The following is a 19,628-nucleotide window of genomic DNA, read 5'->3' on the forward strand; positions in this document are numbered from 1 at the left end:
TTAGTTTTTTTTTTTTTTTTAATCACCCGGGGATGCATGGAGTGATTATACTGTATCCCTTTTCTGTCACATTTTATAACATGCTAATACTCTGCTGAAAGCCATCATTTAAAGTACATTATTACTCTACCTAAAGATTAAGAATATTTTACAATAAACTCATAAAAATGGTTAAGGACATTATGAGCCAAAAAAGGTATTTGTTCATGAGAAATATTACGATATGAAGACTGCACATGTGGCAGCAAAGACCATACTCTGATATGAAAAGACAACAAAAAGCCATGGGAAATAGTGACCAGCTCTCATATAGCAGCGTGCTAATGTTTTCCTTTTTCTGTCCTAATGTTTTCCTGTGCGCCACAAAACCCTCAATGTGATGAGAGTTTCATTAAGGCCTCCATTTCCTCTCAGCGTGGCCATGGCGACGCACTCCTTGCTTTATCAGTCATGCAGCAGGAGCACATTGAAGAGGAAGCATGCCACTCAAACTACTGTAAAACATGAAAGAACTGACCTCAGACCAGCTTCTAAACACCGGTGCTTTCTAATAAGAAATATTTTAGTGTGGAATATTTCTTTTTCTTTACAAGATGGAACAGTTTAAAGACTGGATGTGAAAATTTTGAGAATGTTTTATGACAATGAATCAACCACGGACAAATGTATTTTTACACATTTTTCTCTCTTTCTTTCTTATTAGTACCTTCTCTGTAAAGCATGATTTAAAAACATGTAAATATAGGTCCTTTCCTATAAATCTCCCAACAACGTCCCAAAGGTTTTAATGGAACATTAGGCTGAACGTGCCCAACAATGATTTGTAAGTAACACCAACCTTAAGTATATTGTGATGTGTCATAAGTATACTAAATTGTGTCAACAATATGAAACATTTTTCAGCTAAACCGCTGCTTTCAAACGATGTGTGTTGTCTATGATATTAATTTCTTCAAGTCTATGTGCTGGTTTTTTATCTGACAGCACATGATTACACTCCCATCTTGTGGATATGGAGTGTATAACAAGACAGTTTCGGACATTAACGGTATCCAAAAAGGAAACTGAGGCGTGGATTACTTCTACAAGCAATGGTGTCAGCAAACGTGTCTGCATCGGCGCACTGGGTGAGGAGTGGTAATTAAGAGAAAGGACACGCCCTCAGTTTTACGATGTTTCCTACGAGGGTCACACTATTAACGTGGTCCTTATGTGGTCCAGTTTGGACCACCAACTAAAATAGATCTCGATTCCATTTAGTGTAGGCTTTTTTTTTTTGCTTTTTTTTTGCGTCGGTTCGTGTTTCAACACAGCTCTGGTATTTTATTTAAATTATTCCACTGAGGGGGTGGCTAAAAAGTGTAGGATCTATGTCATATCTGCATCCACAGACAGTTCGAAATGTCCACACAACTGATACTGAATCCATTGTTTTTAATTTAATTGTAAACTTACATATTACATATAATTATACATTTATACTTAAAAATATCTGAGATTTTGTATCCTCTGGGTAAAGTAGTTCATCTAAATGGACAGTCGCGTTCTTCTCGTAAAAACATATATGTCTAATAAAGAGTTAATAGAGATCATCTCTAGTTAGCCGTCGGTGCGTGAAGAAATTTTCACTGCATCTGTATGTCAGAAACATGCAAATAAACTCCGAGCACACCTAACAAGAACTAGTGCTTGTGCTTCCCACGGCAGCCTGATCTTAGCCCGCCTGTGGTTCCACAGACGTACATTTCACACTCTGTAACTGTGGGTGGGACTCCTTTCTTTCAGCTGTACAGAGTTGTGCTGTCAAACCACCACTCTGAAACAAACGTAAATATTGATGCTATCCTATCTGTTTCTATAGTGGATGGACACGTTTTCAGTGAACTGTTTTTTAAGTACAAAACAAAATGGATTTTAATGTTAAAAGACTAGCAGCGGATGCCGGTACTTTCCTCAGTCGGGCAGTCCAGGTAAGTTTCAACATTGAAGACTGAATTTAATTTATATATCTCAGCACATTGAGCGAATCTCTCCCTTAAAACCTTAAAACTGTTAATACACCCGTACATCGAGCTGTCAGTTAATTACATTTTGCGATGCATGCGAGGCCTTGTATAACTTTCACTTTGGTCATCGAGCTGCCAAGCAAAATGAGTTAGCTTAGTAGCCGGCTAGCTAGCTTACCCGCTGGGCCACAAGTTGGTGTTAAGAACTATTACTTCCTACCAATGTAATGTTGAACTCATGACCGTGTGTTAACAGTTGAGCTTTTGGTACTGGGTTGAAACATGTTTTCTTTGTTTTATTGCTAGTTTATATGTTCTAATGTGAAGTAACAAAAGTTAAAAAGCGAACGCAGCACATCCGGTGTGTCTCTGAATCCACAGACTGAGATTGAGTTGGTTATAGCTACCTAGCAGGCTAACTGACGCTAACGTTGCTTTACGAGCAAACGATATTTCTGATGTGATTAGGTTGCCGGGTAGCAACAATTGCCATATATAACGCTAGGCTTAACTTCTTTTCAAAATTTAGTACAGCTAATTTCAGTTTAGTAATCTCCTGATCAATAGGCAACATTCAGACTCATGGATTTGCCCGTTAGTTTGCTAACTACCCGTCAGCCCATCAAAGATCTAGAAAACTTGCTGCATCCTACGATTTTTTTTTCTCTATATTGTGCACATCGGTCGTTTTTACTCAGTATGTGTCAACGCACAGTATTCCATTTGACACCTGTGTATTCGTTTATACCAAGTTCACAGAGGAGAAACTTGGACAGGCTGAAAAGACAGAGCTGGATGCACACTTGGAGAACCTTCTCACTAGGGCAGAATGCACCAAGCATTGGACAGAGAAGATCATGAAGCAAACAGAGGTTTTACTACAGCCAAACCCAAGTAAGATCACCACACAACTGAACAACTTCCACAGTGTGAACCAAGAGTGAGAGTTTTTTTTTTGTTTGTTTTAAGAAAAAAGTTAAATATTTAAATTTGGTTTTGATATGACATATAAACTACATTGGCTTATATTTGATCCCCTTGTTTTGAAACTAGACTTAAAGGAGGTTTGCTGACTTTTTTTTGTTACACGTCAAACAAATGAGATAAACAGTTCTTATGTCGGGTATATGAATTTTCTCTCAAACATATTTCACTAGAATAATTCTTGTTTGTGCCCTTTCATTTGTGTCACATCCCTGGAACCAAGTTATTCTGCTTAAGAGTGAGAATGGCATTCTTTGTCAAAGACGTTTCACATTTTGGCTTTGTAAGTCCCCCGTTTTCTGGACTTCTTGGTCATTGATTCATCGTTTGAGTGAGATGCCTATCCTTCCAGAACTAATGCAACTTTGGTTTAACTTGTTGGTGTTAGAGTGGACCAAAAATACAACACCAAAGCATCCCTGCAAGAGAAACCACAGCTGTGGACCCTCCTCAAAGTTCTCACTATGGTGCCACATTGCTCAGTTTGCCATAACACTCAGACTGAGAAGATCAACATGGGACTAGAAACAGCTTCTTAAGACACACAAACTTTCACACACCTGTTTGCTGTTTGTCTCATAAACAGATATCACCCAGGCTTAACTGTTTAATCACTTTTAAGAAAGCGGCTTTTAGGGGTTTGGTTGTTGATGGAACTGGAAAAGTAAGTTATCTTGATAAATCGAATTACACTCCCTCTGTATACTTAAATAGAATTGTTAAAAGAAGCGTCAGTTGTGACCTTTAAGAAAACTGGTTTTGAATCATCTAATTGCATTGTTTGGTTGTACTTATTGTATTTGATGGCATTTAAATTTCTTTCCACAACACTGAAAATGATGTTATGAGCTGCTTATTATAAATTTGTGGTTAATGATGTTTGATGACCCCACACATTTTGCTTTTGGTACCGTATGTTCATGTATTTCAAGTCAGTGCTATACAGTTACAGTGTTACAATTGCATTACAATTGTACCATCGCACCATGAATCTCTGTCAAACTAACAATGTACTAAGGAAGATTTCATACTATAGGACTGTATTTTGTTTTTAAATTTTGCCTGATTTAGTCTCTATTGCTCAGAGAAACTGTCCTTTGTTCTCTGACACTAGGAAAGAAAAGTCATTTTAGGCTTATCTCTGTGTTGTCCAATGTACACTATCTTTGTTTGTGATCTGACTGATATCTGAGGCCTTGAAGGTCACATCATTCAAGACTGTGTTGTCTTATGACTCCCGCTTGCTGATGTAATTGAGTTGTCCTCTTACAATTTGCAGATGTGAGGATAGAAGAATTCTTGTACGAGAAACTGGAAAAAAAAGTGCCTTCGCGAGTGAACAACCACGAGCTGCTGGGGCAATCCATGATTGACTCTGGAAATGAATTTGGACCTGGAACTGCCTACGGTCAGCACTTTTACTCTGTTTTCAAAAAATTTGGAAACCTATAACAATACGCAAGGATGGTTTAAAGTCACTTTTACTTTCTCCAGTAGTATTTTCAGTAATTAGAACGAGGCATAACTAGACCAAGATGATCTCTTCTGAAGGCTTCAGTCACACCCTCTGCCCGTGTTGATATGTATCACTGTACTGTTTCCACCCTTTTTGGTTTAATGTCTTCAAAATCTCTTCATTTTGTACATTTTGGGGTTTTGTCTAAGTTACACACTCAGTTGTATCTTTCATAATGTGAATTTGCTCAAATCTTCCTTCATTTGTCACTGAAACTGGCAAAACGATTTTCTCCATCAGTGGAGCTTGTGACGGTGGCTGAACTCCTTTAAACTCACAGACAGACAGTGCTGCTGAGAATGGCTGAGTATATGGACACAACTGTGTCTTTGTCTTTAGGAAATGCACTGATTAAATGCGGAGAGACCCAGAAACAGATAGGAGCAGCAGAGAAGGAGTTCATCCAGAGCTCAGCCATCAATTTCCTCACACCTTTCAGGAACTTTCTGGAAGGAGACTTCAAGACCATACTGGTGAGCTTGAACTGACTGGTCAGATTAGATTATTTGTGTCAACAGTACTTTGCCCCCTACACGAGATTGAGATAACAGAGGGTGAGATAATGCCTCAAAGAAACCAGACATAGACATAGAGTTCAACAAATACATATGCGAATCGGCCGTTTTAATACATTCTTTACTAAAGTTGATATTCCAATTATTATTTCACATATTTAAATGAAAACACATAAAGCCATTTTTAGCAAAGCTGAATTAATTGGTGCTGAAGTGGTGAAGTAAGGGTGATATAATGTCACATGTTAACACTTGCATGCTACCTGCCTGCTCCTCCCTCTTTCTCCTCTTATTATTTGAATAAAACGGATTTTTCATTGGTTAAAGCAGTATAATCTTTAAATACACACCTGGTTTCTATACATGGTAACCTGCCTAAAGTCGCTGATAAAAGTTAGTTTGCAGGCTAACAAGTTCACTATACCCTTAGTTCTGTATTGAAACAGTACACAGTTTTAGTTCATGCTTACATCCAGATCTGTCAAGGCGTTTAAGGCTGTCAGTACTAACCCAGAATAAATTATCTCTCTGAGCAGCCACTGACTCATCAGGCATGAAAAATGATATTCATGGGCATTTCTGCAAGGCAACACCCAGGGTTAGCTCTAATTGAAACGTAAAAAAAAGCAAGCATAGGCCACTTTATTTATTTGAGGCTGGTTTCTACCTCGGCACTCCAGATATGGTCATGGGGTAACATAATTACCCTGTGAAATGCCTGCACATTTGTTCAGCTCAACCTGTGCCAACACTTTATTTAGAATGCAGATGAAATATCTGTCTTCTTTCCTCCCCCTGATTCCTCTGTGCAGAAAGAACGAAAGCTGCTGCAGAACAAACGATTGGACCTGGATGCCGCAAAGACACGACTTAAGAAGGCCAGAGCAGCCGATGCCAGAGCCGTGGTGAGAATCATATCCCTGCATCTTGTACAACAATTCCTCTCACAAACATTTGTCACATCCTAAATAAATACCCATCTTCTCACATTACCGTGAGTGATCTAAATGTTTCATAAATAAGGAAATCTGTTTTAACCACGAGAGGGAGAAGTCTTCCCCCCCGAGCCCAAGTTAAAGCAACAAACATTTTGAGCTGTGTTTTATAACAAACTGCCCCACAAGGTCAGCACATGTCATAACTACGCCCAAGGAAGTGTGTGTTCCTCTTTCTTCGAGCCCGTTTTGTCTTCGTTTTGGGGGGGGGGGGGGGGGGGGGGCTTTGTCTTGTCCTCTCTCCTGAACGTAACTGTTGACTGTAAGACGCAGGTCGCCTGAGTTCCTCTCCGTCACTCTCTTTCATGCATGCTCCTCAGCCGCTTAGCACCACTTCTCCACCAGGAGACGTGGGTTACACGGCTAACTTTGCTTTCATGGTGAACTTCCTTCATGTCAAATGGCTGAAGGTTTGTTATTGTCTTTTTTTTGCTGACGCGTAGAAGCAGTGCTTTTTATGTCTCCCTCAGAAAAGCATACCAGAGCGTTATGGGTTTTTAGTTCTCCTTTAAGCTGTTATGTGACCTGTGTTTTGTTTTGTTTTTTTTGTCGTTAGCATGAGATGTTTTAGAGGATTGCAGTGTTTGCCCAACAGTGCCAAGCATTTCAAAACTTGTACACAGGCTTCTGTTCCACTTTCATAACAGAAGTGCGAACACTGCTGACAATGACTGTTCTCATGACTAACACTGCCTAAAACATCGCGGCCTTGCTGTTTGCCCTCAGCGCTTTAACTTCTGCACAGTCCTGCTGTAAGCAGCCTGTCGCAATGCAGCTTGGTATACTTTTATTAGCCAATCATCTCGTTATTAGCCACTCATCTGCTTGGAATTCTTTCTTTACCACACTGAAAGCTCCAAACTATGTTTTTTGTTGTTGTTTTGTTTTCTTTTTTTCCTCTATACAAGCATTCAGTTGCTCTAAAATCTTACTTTCCCCATACATCAGTCCCAGTTAGGTTTGTAGTGGCTTGTGTCGTGGATTTAGCAGTCTATATTGTGTAGTTGCACATGGGTTGTGGTGTGTATGTGTGTGTACACGTTGTACTTGAGTGTATGTAAAGTGGTCTCTGTGATGAGTTGGCTGATTTTGGTCCTCTGACGAAATTTTGGGTCTAATCACTGTGTCACTGTTTTCAAACGCTGTGCAGATGTGGGCAGAGGAAGTGACAAAGGTAAGAGGAATGTTCTAGCATTCTGGCTCTCCAGGGGCCTCTTGGCAGTGCTGTTCAGTCACAGCTGTGGTTAGGAGCCTGTAGACTGCTCCGGCGTTCGACCCCAGGCTAATTGTAAAGAACAATAGTGAATAAATGGAAGAAATGGAGCTGTACGACACCATTGTCAGTGTTCCTTTCACCATCCGTCAAAGCTCACAAGGCTTTTCCTGCCTTTGCTACTTAGTTCATATCAAGGAATAATGTAATGTTTGCCTGAATTGTGCCGTTCCTGAGGAGTACAGGTACATGGAGTACAAAGGCCACAGCTAGCCTTATAGAGTATATTCTGGTAAAGTCAGGATAAGGAAAGGTTTCTGTCAGATTCCTAGCACTTTGTGGTATTATTTCACTTCCTGCATCTAACTGTATTAACTGATTTGTAATGACCGTTTCTTACTGTAACATTGTGTTGACATGGCTTATTCTGCTTTTTGTGTCTACTCTGCAGACTCTCAGGTCAACACAGTTGATGTCGGTTAGAGCAAGGGCCGTCTGAGTCAGGCCCATAATCTTCTCCAAAATAGTGCCCCGGATGTGGCCTACATAGGGAGTTTATAGTCATTCACGCCTCCTCTCTCTCCCTGTTTGTCTCTCTCTCTCTCTCTCTCTCCCTCTCTCTCTCTCTCTCTCTCTCTCTCTCTCTCTGTCTCTCTCTCTCTCTCTCTCTCCCTCTCTCTCTGTCTCTTTCTGTCTCTCTCTCTCTGGCTTCTGTTCTCTCTCTCTCTCTGTCTCAGGCGGAGCAGGACCTGAAGATGACGCAGAGCGAGTTTGACAGACAGGCTGAGATCACCAGGCTGCTTTTGGAGGGAATCAGCAGCACACACGTACGTTCCACGGCCATCACCCCAGGCCACTGTTTCCAGCACTCACCGCTCTATTCAGCACCTGCCTTCTCTTCTTTCTGTTCTATTTCATTTTTTCCACTGTGTTAGCAGCTCTCTCACTTTCTCTCTCTCTCTCTCTCCCTCCCACAGGCACACCACCTGCGCTGTTTGAATGACTTTGTCGAGGCCCAGACCACATATTATGCTCAGTGTTACCAATATATGGTGGACCTCCAAAAACAGCTGGGCAGGTACAATAACCCATTGAACAATCTTCTGTCGCCCTAAAAAGGAAGTTATACCCACTTTCCCCCTAATCCCACATATCTCACTCTCACACTCACTGTCTCTCTCTACCACAGTTTCCCTTCTACATTCTCCTCCAATAACAACCAGTCATTGGCAAGCGGAGGGGCAAGTATCTCTGTTCCAACCATCCCTGTCTCAGCCTCACTGCCCGCAGCTCCGGGCAGGGCGTCCTCAGGCTTCAGCGAACTGCGCAGCTCCAGCGGAAGCCGGAAGGCCAGGGTGCTGTACGATTACGACGCCGCGGGCAGCAGCGAGCTCTCCCTGCTGGCCGACGAGGTTAGTTTCTCACGTAACACCACGATTACGTTAAAAAACACTAAACACCTCCGGGAATCCAGTGTATGAGGAATATAAGTTAAGGGGTATGTGTGTGTGTGTGTGTGTGTGTGTGTGTGGCATGCTTTGTATGTATTTGTGACTGCTAAGTCTCAGAATGCTATGGCTGTGAATAAGTAAGAGGAAGGAGACTGAAACAGGAACCCAGATAAGAAGATGGTAGTGTTCAATTCCTTCCTCATGGTGATACTTTGGAGTGATCTCTTCCTCTTCTTCCTACCTTTGTGAGCAGAAAAAAAAAGCCAAGATTTCTGCCTTTCCACTCTTCCTTTTGTCATTTTGGGACATTGAGAACAAACTCTTCGTGGACAGGCACTGATTTGTTGTTTGATGTGTACAACGAATCCTCATTTGTGGCTTGTCCTGGGTGTTTTCAGGTCATCATGGTGAGCAGTGTTCCAGGCATGGACTCTGATTGGTTAATGGGAGAACGTGGGAACCAGAAGGGGAAAGTGCCAATCACTTACCTGGAGCTGCTGAACTGAATGGATCTAAGGAATATCAACAACAACAACAACAAAAAACACACAAAAAAACACAAAAAAAACCCGTTAAATCAGCTGTGACTTTCATATTTATAACGTAACATATATGCAACAATGTATGAGCCGCTTTCATGCTACAGTATCACATGGGCACCCACAATGCAACACGTCCCAGATTCCTCAGCCGAGACGTCAGCGCCTCTACTGTTTACAGAATAAGTAGTGCAAAAAGTTATTGATTTTTTCTTTTTTTTTTAAGTGCTTTGGAATTGTTCCCATAACTGTCAACAGTCCCTGGTGTATTTGGGGCAATGGTGTTCTTATTTAAGTTTTTTAAAAAAAGTATTTACATACAAATAGAGGATGCACTTGAATGTCAACTGAATTGTTGGGACTGAGTCATATTCTATGCAGGTGTATGAAAACCACCATCTCTCCTTGGCCAAGAGGACCTCAAAGGCTCTTGTACTGTCATGTGTTCTTGGTTAGACCCTTAGAGAGGAGCTGATAACTGTGGTTTCTGGAGTCTTAAAGATGACAGTATAAGGTCTAGGGGCATTCCATTTGAATTCCATTAGATTAGAGATGAAGAGTGAGAACTGTGGAGAGAAATGAATTATATTACAGGGCTGACTGACTCCAGGATAATAACCATGTGCTTTAGAGATTGTCTGATCTGCTTTGGCTTAAAGTTCCTCCCTTTTTTGTACTGTCTAACGCTGAAGCCTTCAGATAAAATGCCTTAACTGTACTCAAGCTTCCCTTCAGGTATTTTGCAAATCAAAAGATACATTTCAAATGTTATCCTCTCAGTTTGATGAATGGATACCAGCCACATACCATCTCTGCTCAACTTCTACCTTATCTAAAGAAAGCACATTGAAAACACATTCTTGACTTGAATTGAAAAGTCTTTCTTTTCTTCTACCATAGATCTTGAGCAGTTAAAGTTATACATATGGTACAACTTTATGGTTTGACACAAGATTTCCTGGCAAAGGTGCCTTAAAATTTCAACATGACTTTGACATAGTTTTATTGGTTATAGTGCCTTAAAGTTATTTAAGACGTGGTCTGATTATCAATGCTAACATGTATCCCTTTCCCACATATTTTCATTTATATTCAGTACAGTTGTGGAGTTTTATAATGGCTTACAACACAAGTTTTATCTGCTTAACAACTGTGTTCATTGTTATTATAGATTTGTAAAGACAGTATGCTTTATGTATTAAAAAAAAGATGTAGCTTTTCAGTGTTTCGGTGTCTTTTTCTTCTTTATCATTTCTATATTGTGCTTTAATGTATTAGGTTTTGGGTGATGACTGTTTCTCTTACGTATATCCTTTGTCAGACTAGTACTGTTTCTCTGAGTAGCCAGCAGAGGGCAGACCCCTCACTCAGGATTTCACTAATCATAAAACTGTTCACACAGGCACACAGACTCTGTTAGAAGCACTACTACTTTGCTGCAGTAACTTACACTCCTTTGATTAGAATCTACACAGAGTGGTCAGAAGCACATGAGAAATTTAACGCTACTGAGCACGGTGTTTCTCAACTGTGTCGTGCAAATAATGCAACTAAGCATTCAATTGCTTGTATATGTAAAATACTTGTGTCAGTTTTTAGTCCTGTATACATAAGGCATAAAGTCATTTTGAATTTGTGTTATCAAAGGAATGTAAAGTTCTCATGTTTTAAAAAATACTGTCTGTGTATAAACTGAACTCGTAAGTCTTTTCTCTGAGGTATTCATGTTCAGGGGCCGACTGTGTGTGTGTGTCACTGAAGGTCAGCGAGGAAAGGGTTAAGTGGAAGTGGAGCTAAGCGGTCTCTTCACTTCCTGTGCTGTGGGCTAAGAGGTAGGCGGACGTTCCTGCTGCCCGTTACTCATTCTCATATGCCGAGGGGCCTCACTCAGTTCCTTCCCGAAAAGACACCCATGAGTCTCACACGCCGGCCCAAACGGCTTCCGCCTGATAGTAAGCCACAGTACCTGGACACCCCTGCTATAATAAACCAGACCCCCTACAACCGTTAGCACCTACTAAATAAGTAACAGAGGAGATCTCTGGTGAATACAGGACACACTGACCGATATCCTGTACTGGTTTTCTATGGGCCAAATACTCATCATAGACTTCTTTCGAGCACGCTTCATGAGTTTAAATAGTGGTTGTCCTTTTGTAATTAGTCTTAGCAATATTCAGATTGAGCAGTTTTGTCATTCAAAACAGAAACTTTGAATAATACGCTGACAATGGAAAAACTGGATACGCCATAACCCACATAACGTGAGAGGAGAGGAACAGTTTCTGATGGGAAAGTTGACTTTGAGGTTGTCTCAGTTTTGTTAAAGGGGAAGAAATAGTAGTGCATGAATCCATTGATGTTTTTGACAGAACCGCTAATGAGGTTTTCAATAAAATATTCTCTTAGCCTCTGACTTAATGTGGAAGTCACAAAACCCAAAGTCACATGCCGCCATCTATTTGTAACGGATCTATGATCCTAGTGCATCTGCTGAGTTGTATGAATGTGATGTGTCACCTCAGAAAAGGGAAAAAAAAAGGATTTCTAAAGCACATTTCCTCTTTCACATAAAGCTGTTTTAAAATTCCACCTCTTTCTCCAACAGCGAAATAGTGGCGTTTCCAAAACCACCTAAAATGAGTTTATCATTACATCAAATCTTATTATTGGCTTTATTTGCTCTCTCACACTCGTGTATTAATATGATCACATTATAATCCAACTTAAATGAGAATGTAAATGAAATGCAATCAGATTTCATTTGAAATTAAGAGACCTTTTTTTAGTCCAAAGTGAACCCAGGATATGTCGCATCAAACCCTGCAGACAGCAACCGCGGCTTGGGGCCCAGGCTTCTAACATTGCTCCCCCAGTTTCTCTTTCTCTCTGCTTAAACCACTATGACCCGGCGCACCACCACAGCGGTATTCTGGTTACACTCTGGTTTAACATGCACACTCTACTCTAGGCACACTCGACTCACACACGTAGAGCTCACAGGGTTGTGGGTTGCCATCTCTATTGGCTCCATTCTCTCTCTCTGCCCCCATACACTCTGGCCCATGTCAAAATCACCAAAGAACAAACTATAGGAGAGCTGCTACTAGGTATGTTCAATGACCTGAGTTCACGGTTCTCTACTTTGCGGCACACTCCACTCGATGTTGAAGCCTCAGTTGGTCGTTGTGGATATTTGCCGTGGCCACGCTGGATTACCTTGTGTGGTACACCACCGGGAAACAAGTCCCCCTCAACGTGTTTTGTTCCATGTTTGGGCTTTATGAAGAGCCACATGTTGTTGTTTTTTTTTTTAAAGAGACGTGCCTTGTCTTGCATTCATATGAATTTGAATTGTATTTTTTTTTAATTTCTTCATTGTGGTTTTTTTTGTTTTGTTTTGTAGCAACTAAAATACATATTGTTCATACAGCTATTGTGGTCATGTGGCAAGGACTAAAGACACAGACAGCACTAAACTGAGAAGACCACCTCCTACCTAAGTCAACATAGCTTATGATCTGCTGAAATGGGAAAGTGTTGGGAGGCTAATTCTAGAAATAAAGGTCAAGGTAGTCCCTTAGGGGCCTTTTACAGCTGTATTTTAAGAGCCCAGCATAAAGGGAAAACTCAGTTACCAACCCCCCCCCCCCCTTCTTTGAAACTAAGAACTGGGCAGTTGCTGCACATCACAGCAAAACAGGAAATTTCATGTTTCCTCTGCTGCTTTTAGCAACTGTTTGCATCACACGAGCTCTGCAAACGTATTTTAACATGTTCACCTATTCATGCGTGTGTGCATCACTGACCCACAAAACACACAAAAACCCCACATTGCTCGGATCAGCTCCCTGGAGGCAACATTGGGGTATCCCACACATTTCTCAAACAGATTCAGAGACAGAGTGACTCACTCAGGCGTGTGAACGATTGATTTAACTGTACAGATTGCCTTGTGTTAGTTAAACAAAGAATAATTAAGTCATTTACTGTTGTATGATTCATTTATGTATTTATGCCTTTATTTATTTATGCAAGGTTTTGTGGACAAAGTAAGACATATGTGGACATAATATGTGGACATGATACAACAATGGTGACTATGACTGTTTCTGATGTATTCTGATATTAAATGAAATAGGCTACAACATTTTTTGTGCAGATGTTCCATTCTGCTTTGCAGAGTACTTTCCCAAACATGCTCATCTAACAATACGTTTCAGTCAGAGGTGGTTACCAGGGGTGGATTTTTTTTTTTCGGGGCTGTTGGGGGGGGGGGTAATCAATCTATCAATCTGATCATTCACAGTTATTTGCTGTTTCTGATGTGGTTATCATCAGTTTCTCTTTAAGGTACTCTGTACTTGACCAAATGTCTTGAAACAAACAAACAACAACAACAAAAAAAATCCAATCTTACAGGCATAAAAACCATCTGCTACATGTTAGAAAAGGCAGGGCAATTCAGAGCAGTTTGGCTATAAGTGAAACCATACTATAGGTTCTGACAGACTAGTTACTGTTCGGCATAGGCGTGTCACAGCTGTAACGTTAAGTATTACAAAGGTCTGTGTCAAAGCTCAGGGGCTTACAACCACAACCTTTCAGCAATTGTGGTAGGTGACACTTTGGGTGTTAGTGTTGTTATTGTCTTTTTTTCCCACACTTGCAGCAAATTAGAACACATGAAGCAACATTGCTTGTAGCTTTATTGTACAACTTTCACACATTATTTTGGCTAATATGACGTGGGTCTCCAACACTTTTTCTTTATTGCCTTGGGTAGCACTTTTGGTCTGAAGGTGAGGATATATATGACAAAAATGCCAACCAAGCTCAGAATGAGAGTTGTGAAAAGCAAAATGAACCACCAAATGGATTCCTCATTGTTACTGCCACAGTTCACAGAGTTTAAATGAGCGAGGCTGTGTTTCATGTGTGCTACATCCAGACACATAACATACTCAACGTCTATGATATGAACTGTTCTTGTTTCCTTAAACTTCTTGTACCAGTCTAATCGACAACAGTTAAAAATATTCCCTTGCACAAAAAGAGTCTCAAGTTCGTAAGCTAACACATTAGCAAGTTGTGTGGAGATGGTGTTCAGTTTGTTGTCCCTCACATCCAGCAATTTCAACTTTAAGTGTGACATGGATTCTGGAAGATTTGAGAGAAAATTTTTGGAGATGTTTAAAGAACGCAACTGGCGGTATGGTGAAAAGTCAAAGTTTTGTAAGCCCGTGTTTCCTAGTCCTAGGTGTTGTAAAGTTCCCTCAAGACCTCTCAAAGACCCATGGCTAAGGTCTAAATCTGGGTTATTCGATAGTTCAAGGTGAGTTAAATGCGTTCCATCAAATGGTGAAGGTGGCAGCCTTGCCAAGCTACATCCTGCCATGTAGAGCTGCTTCAGAGAGCCAATGTTTGACCAGACAGCGCAGTCTGATAAAGTAGTGTTACTGTACTCCCCAGGATAGCATACATCCACTGAGTTGTAACTGATGTCCACTGCACTGAGCCTGGGAAGAGTAGTGAACACCCTGGCAGGCAGCTGCTGGATATTATTTAGACTTATGTTGAGATGCGTTAGGTTGTTCATCTCTTTGGCTGAACTATGGTCACCACGAAGCTCAGTAAGTCTATTGTTACTCACATCTAGTTCATACAGAGTTGCTGGCAGCTCCTCTGCTGTGAGGTTCAAGGATTCCAGACAGTTCGTTCTCAGCCGTAGCCAATAGAGATGTGGCATTTTCTTAATGAAGCCATGGGGGAAATATCCCACTTGATTTCCACTGAGATCCAATAGTTCCACAGAGGACAGATCTCCATGAAGGCTGTCATCCCAGAGGTCTACTGTCACATTAGTCTCACTGCCCTTCAGATTGTAGAACCGAACGCTGCTAGTCGAGTTTTGCAGAGTTTTGTTTGCTAGGTGCCCAAAAAAACTGATTCTGTTGTGAGACAGTAACAGAGTGCGTAGGACGCTGTGGGTCGGCAAGAAGGGAAAGAACAGGAGGTGGTTATGAGACAGATCTAGTGTCTCTAGTTCAAATGTCTCTTTCAGATCCTGGTTGCTTATGAACCATTCGATGGCATTGTGACTTACATTCAGGACCAATAGTTGGGTCATTTCAAACCTCCATAAACAGGGCAGGAAGTTAAAGGCCAAATTGAGCCTCCGCAACTTCTTTAAGTGGTCAAAAGCTCCATCAATTTCATACAGCAAGTTTTTCTCCAGGTTCAGCTCCTTCAGCTGATAAAGGCTGCTGAAGGTTGACTCATCTAGCCTTAAAAGAAGATTGTTTGATAAGGACAGGTACTCAAGAGAGCTGAGATTCTGTAGAAGATCGCAGGCCATGTCCTCTGTGAGCTTGTTTCCAGAGAGATCCAGATTCCTGAGCTTGGACAAAGGATGCAGTGATTGGCCAACCTGCTGGTATCCATGATGAAGCTCATTGTCTGCTAGATTGAGACTCTCTATAAGAGGTGTGTGGGAGAACACCTTTGACTCCACTGTCTTTAAAAGGTTTTTTGCAAAGCTAAGAGAGCGCAGCCAAGGGTATCTGGAGAGGCTACCGTCCTGTATTATCTGGAGCAAATTCTCATTTAAAAAGATCTCTTCTATATGCTCTGGTAGGGTATTTGGTATGTTCTGGAGCTGACCGTTGTCACACAGAGCTGTGCGTTGAGTCTAGGCAGACATCAAGGAAGAGAAAGAAATGAGGAGTTTTTGTTTCTTTTCACCATTTAATTTCACAATGATAAAAGGGTACAATGATCCTGGAATTAATTATTATTTCTAATGCAATTAAATGTCATTCTTAAATGTAAAATACTGTATATTTAGTACTGCTCCTTAAAACGTACTAATTAATGTGTATTCACATGACTACGGAGCAGAAGGTACATAGGAACACTTGTGTTTTTCATTCCTCACGAGCAGTATGCAAGAGGTCCCTGCTCATAAACATTTCTTGTGGTTCTGTCAATGTAATGATATTTACAAATTCATCAAAATGATGAAATATTGTTGTTCCATAAATACAAAAAGAAAACGGGCGAACGTGTTACAAAATAAACTAAATCCCATGTGAATGTTTTGATTCTAGACTAACTAATCACTTTGAGGAGAAAGACACTGGTGAACTGTTGAAAGGATGAAAAAGTTTCTATTGAAAAACCCCGTGCAGTCTGAATTTTATATGATTATTTAAAATTCACCCAGAAATACATATAGAAATGTTACACATGAACAACAGGACAGCACTTAACGATATTTATTGTTTCTTTGTCTAATCTTTCATTGTGTATTATTATGCATGACTTGCTTAACAACACTATTTTAGCTAAATAAAGCATTTTCTCTACTCTCAGTATACGAAAGGCACATACACAATAAAGACATTAAGTCTATGTACTATTTCTCTCTTTATATTTTAAAAGTTAAGCCATATAACATTGGCAAAATATTATTTAGAGACAAATATCAATGAACTGAATTAATTGCTCAAGCAGTTTTCCCCAAGTATCCTCTTTGTACATATGAACACCCATTTAAAATGCTTATTTTTGTTTTGTTTCCTAATTGTTGTCTCCATTATTAACTATGTAATGTTACACCAGATGACATAACTGAATATTGTCCCTTTTTCTTACCAATCTGCAGGCAGTGACGCGTGGATGACAGGAGGCTGGCATCAGGATGACCAGCACGGGCAACAGGGCACGGTGCAGCAGGATGGGGAGAGTGCAATGGATGGGCATCTTAACATAATTACTGAGAGAAACAGACATGGCAGGGGCCATGATTAAATTCAAGAGCGATTTTAGCACGGTAAAAACGATTTATCCAACATAAAAAACTTATTCACCCATCCTCTTATTCATAGCGATGTGTAGCCAAACAATCCCACCGAAACACGTAGACATTTACCTAAATTTATTATTATCAAACATTTGGCCTTGCACATTTCGCGGCAAAGAAGGTCTTAGTTCGTTTTAGCAGTAGACGGATTATTTGATAGAACTGGTTTTGTGCTCAAATAATCCTCTTGGACTGCGTTTTAGATAATAATCTAGTCGGACAATTGAAAGTTTTAAGGTTTTGATTTGATTTGGATTCTTATCTCTTTTTCTTTTGTTCTTTCTTTCTTTTTGGGGGGGTAGGGGGCGTTGCAATGGGTTAAATAGACTGAATGTATAGATATTTTAACTGAATGAAGATATTTTAAAATATATTGTAGAATTCACTGTGAGGTTCGTTTACTCAATTACAGTTAAAACAGTTATAGTAAATGAATAAGGGAAAAAACAATATTAGGAGTGTTTTTACGTTTCCTTACAATATTTCTAACAATGCTGCTTGAAACTGAAATAACTTGCTTTCATTGCATTTTCATAGAGCTTATTCAAGTAGCCCATCTTTCTCCTTAGAGCGCGGATATCACACTTCACAGTCTCACTTTATATCACCATGTTAGCAAAGCAATTTCAGTACTTGTTTTAAAATTGCATTCATAATAGGTGACAGGTCAGATCAGGTCAATCAAATTCAGTCTGTTTGCTATCGTACGAGTGGTCTGAGAAAGAAAATAGACTTTGAGAAGTTGCTGTGAACCGCATATTCCGCAGTTCTTCTCATCATTCAAAACTGCAGACCACCAGCCATTCTTAGACCACGTATTTAACGTTCTGAATTCTTGTAGTATCTAAAATTGTTTTAAAATAATATCGTTAAGCTAATGTGTAAAGCAGTGTAGTGTTGATTTTGCCAACACAATTTTTAACGCAATCCGACTGACAGCTGTATTTGATTCTTGATTTCTATGAATCTCACGAGCGGTAGCAGCTTTCTGTTACCGTGTGGGTTGTAGCGATTGATTCATACGTGCACTTACGTTTTATGTAAGGCTTGCGTCCTTCACGCAGCAGCCAGTTCGACTCCAGACCATTACTTCGGTTCGCCGCGAGATCCCACAGTTGACCAGATCTGTTGAAGATGCGAGCATTTGACATCTGCTGCATCTCTTACAAGTGTCTTTAGTATTTGCGGAAGCAAGCAGGCAACGGAAACCAAGTCACATGTAGCCCTACTGCCAAGATCATAAAGTCTCACAGTGCGAGGTCAGAGAATATGCATAATGACGCTCTTCAAGCGACCACATCCCCATGAACGGACTCTGGCCATGCACATCATATGAACATGAGGGGAAAACAAAGGTGAAAAAATAAATAAATGGATAACATCGCTTTGCAGCAAAGGTCATATCTCAGTAAGCTCTTTGATGGGAATCAATCATACAGCCAACATGCCTCTTCTTCATGGGGAAACCTCTAGTTAAATAATACAGAATTGCCTGAGAAATGCATGAAATACTTTAATATTTAGACCCCTCTTTGCTGAACTGTGTAGACCACAAGAACCTGCCGAAGAAACACACCCATTTCACCCACTACTGATTCAGATCTCCAGATACTACTGAAGAGGAAACCACTACGAGCTCACACCCTTCCTGTTAAAAGCAGCAACACCATTCCTTCTGCTACAAACAACTGCTTTCCGTTGCTGTTTCTGTGCATCAGTAGTCACAGTTAGATTCGTAAAAAAAAAAAAAAAAAAGCTTTCACATTCGTTAGGCTGACTAATTTCACATTTGTTGACAACCTTGCATTGTTAATATGGAGATACACTGTAAGATAGCTGGTTGGCAAATGCTTTTAAAAGGCATATCCAATTTTGCAAGAATGACATGTTTATGGTTATTTAAATAATCTCCTCTTTTTAAGGTATTGTTGCATTTGGTTTGATATTCTGAGACTAGATTTATGAATGTGTTGACTGTGCGAAGTGGTGAATTCAGAGAGTGTCTATTGGGTATATTTAAGTGGTTAGGCTTTGGCCCTATGTGTACGAACCACTGAAACATATCAATGGTTAGGTTTTTAACTGCTGACTGAGAAGATCACTGTTGTGTTCTGGTCTTCAGAATCTGACAAGACTGAAATCAGATTCTCATTCCAGGATTGCCACTGCCTCAGGTTGGGAAAATGTATAAATAAATTAAAATACTATAAACACTGCTGTAATATTTACTGAATAGAATAGGTAAGTGTGCACTAACAGTCTGTCATCTTTGTTTCTCCTGAGAGACTGGTGAACTAGCAAGAATATTACAAACTCAACCTATTGACCCATTTTATTATCAAACATCTAATGAGGCCAAATAACCCAGTAGATTTGTGGGGGCCTATAATATGGTTCTGTTTGCAGTGTATAGCTATATTCAAAGTGTAGACAACCACTTCAGCATGTAATTTAAAGAAAACAGGGCAACTTGGGTAAATTAAGGCCAGTTTACTTCTCAGTGTGGAAAAATGCTGGTGAGAAAGAGGGATAAAGGTGAGAATGA

General features: G+C 40.2%; 2 protein-coding genes across 6 annotated transcripts; one reads left to right on the forward strand and one right to left on the reverse strand.

Moving 5' to 3' along the window:
- The first annotated feature begins 1,771 nt into the window (after positions 1 to 1,771).
- Positions 1,772 to 10,380, forward strand: sh3glb1a (SH3-domain GRB2-like endophilin B1a). 5 transcript variants are annotated; one of them, XM_030768190.1, is made up of 11 exons: positions 1,772 to 1,970; positions 2,759 to 2,900; positions 4,270 to 4,398; positions 4,846 to 4,979; positions 5,834 to 5,926; positions 6,337 to 6,426; positions 7,167 to 7,190; positions 7,967 to 8,056; positions 8,207 to 8,307; positions 8,419 to 8,641; positions 9,079 to 10,380. In XM_030768190.1, the coding sequence occupies exons 1-11, from the start codon at positions 1,908 to 1,910 to the stop codon at positions 9,184 to 9,186; spliced, it is 1,197 nt and encodes a 398-aa protein (XP_030624050.1). In that variant the 5' UTR covers positions 1,772 to 1,907; the 3' UTR covers positions 9,187 to 10,380. The 5 variants fall into 5 exon arrangements, with proteins under 5 accessions (XP_030624050.1, XP_030624052.1, XP_030624051.1 ...); XM_030768192.1 differs by lacking the exon at positions 6,337 to 6,426 and adding an exon at positions 6,598 to 6,619 and having other exon boundaries at positions 5,834 to 5,923; positions 7,147 to 7,190; XM_030768191.1 differs by lacking the exon at positions 7,167 to 7,190.
- Positions 10,381 to 13,849: 3,469 nt separating this feature from the next.
- Positions 13,850 to 18,198, reverse strand: nrros (negative regulator of reactive oxygen species). Its single transcript, XM_030769420.1, has 3 exons — positions 18,117 to 18,198; positions 16,876 to 16,996; positions 13,850 to 15,910 (listed from the first exon to the last, which is right to left on the reverse strand). Exons 2-3 carry the CDS (start codon positions 16,981 to 16,983, stop codon positions 13,958 to 13,960), a joined length of 2,061 nt encoding a protein of 686 aa, XP_030625280.1. The 5' UTR covers positions 16,984 to 16,996; positions 18,117 to 18,198; the 3' UTR covers positions 13,850 to 13,957.
- Between the last annotated feature and the right edge of the window lie 1,430 nt (positions 18,199 to 19,628).

The sequence above is a fragment of the Chanos chanos genome, chromosome 3 (assembly GCF_902362185.1).
Source record: "Chanos chanos chromosome 3, fChaCha1.1, whole genome shotgun sequence".
Lineage (NCBI taxonomy): Eukaryota > Metazoa > Chordata > Actinopteri > Gonorynchiformes > Chanidae > Chanos > Chanos chanos.

Bases quoted from the DNA above. Each gene is read 5' to 3' on its own strand.
- sh3glb1a (XM_030768190.1), top strand. From the start codon at position 1,908: ATGGATTTTAATGTTAAAAGACTAGCAGCGGATGCCGGTACTTTCCTC. The intron at 1,971-2,758 runs GTAAGTTTCAAC...GTTTATACCAAG, and splicing joins TCCTCAGTCGGGCAGTCCAG to TTCACAGAGGAGAAACTTGG. The intron at 7,191-7,966 runs GTAAGAGGAATG...TCTCTGTCTCAG, and splicing joins GGGCAGAGGAAGTGACAAAG to GCGGAGCAGGACCTGAAGAT.
- nrros (XM_030769420.1), bottom strand. From the start codon at position 16,983: ATGCCCATCCATTGCACTCTCCCCATCCTGCTGCACCGTGCCCTGTTG. The intron at 15,911-16,875 runs GTAAGAAAAAGG...ATGTCTGCCTAG, and splicing joins GCGTCACTGCCTGCAGATTG to ACTCAACGCACAGCTCTGTG.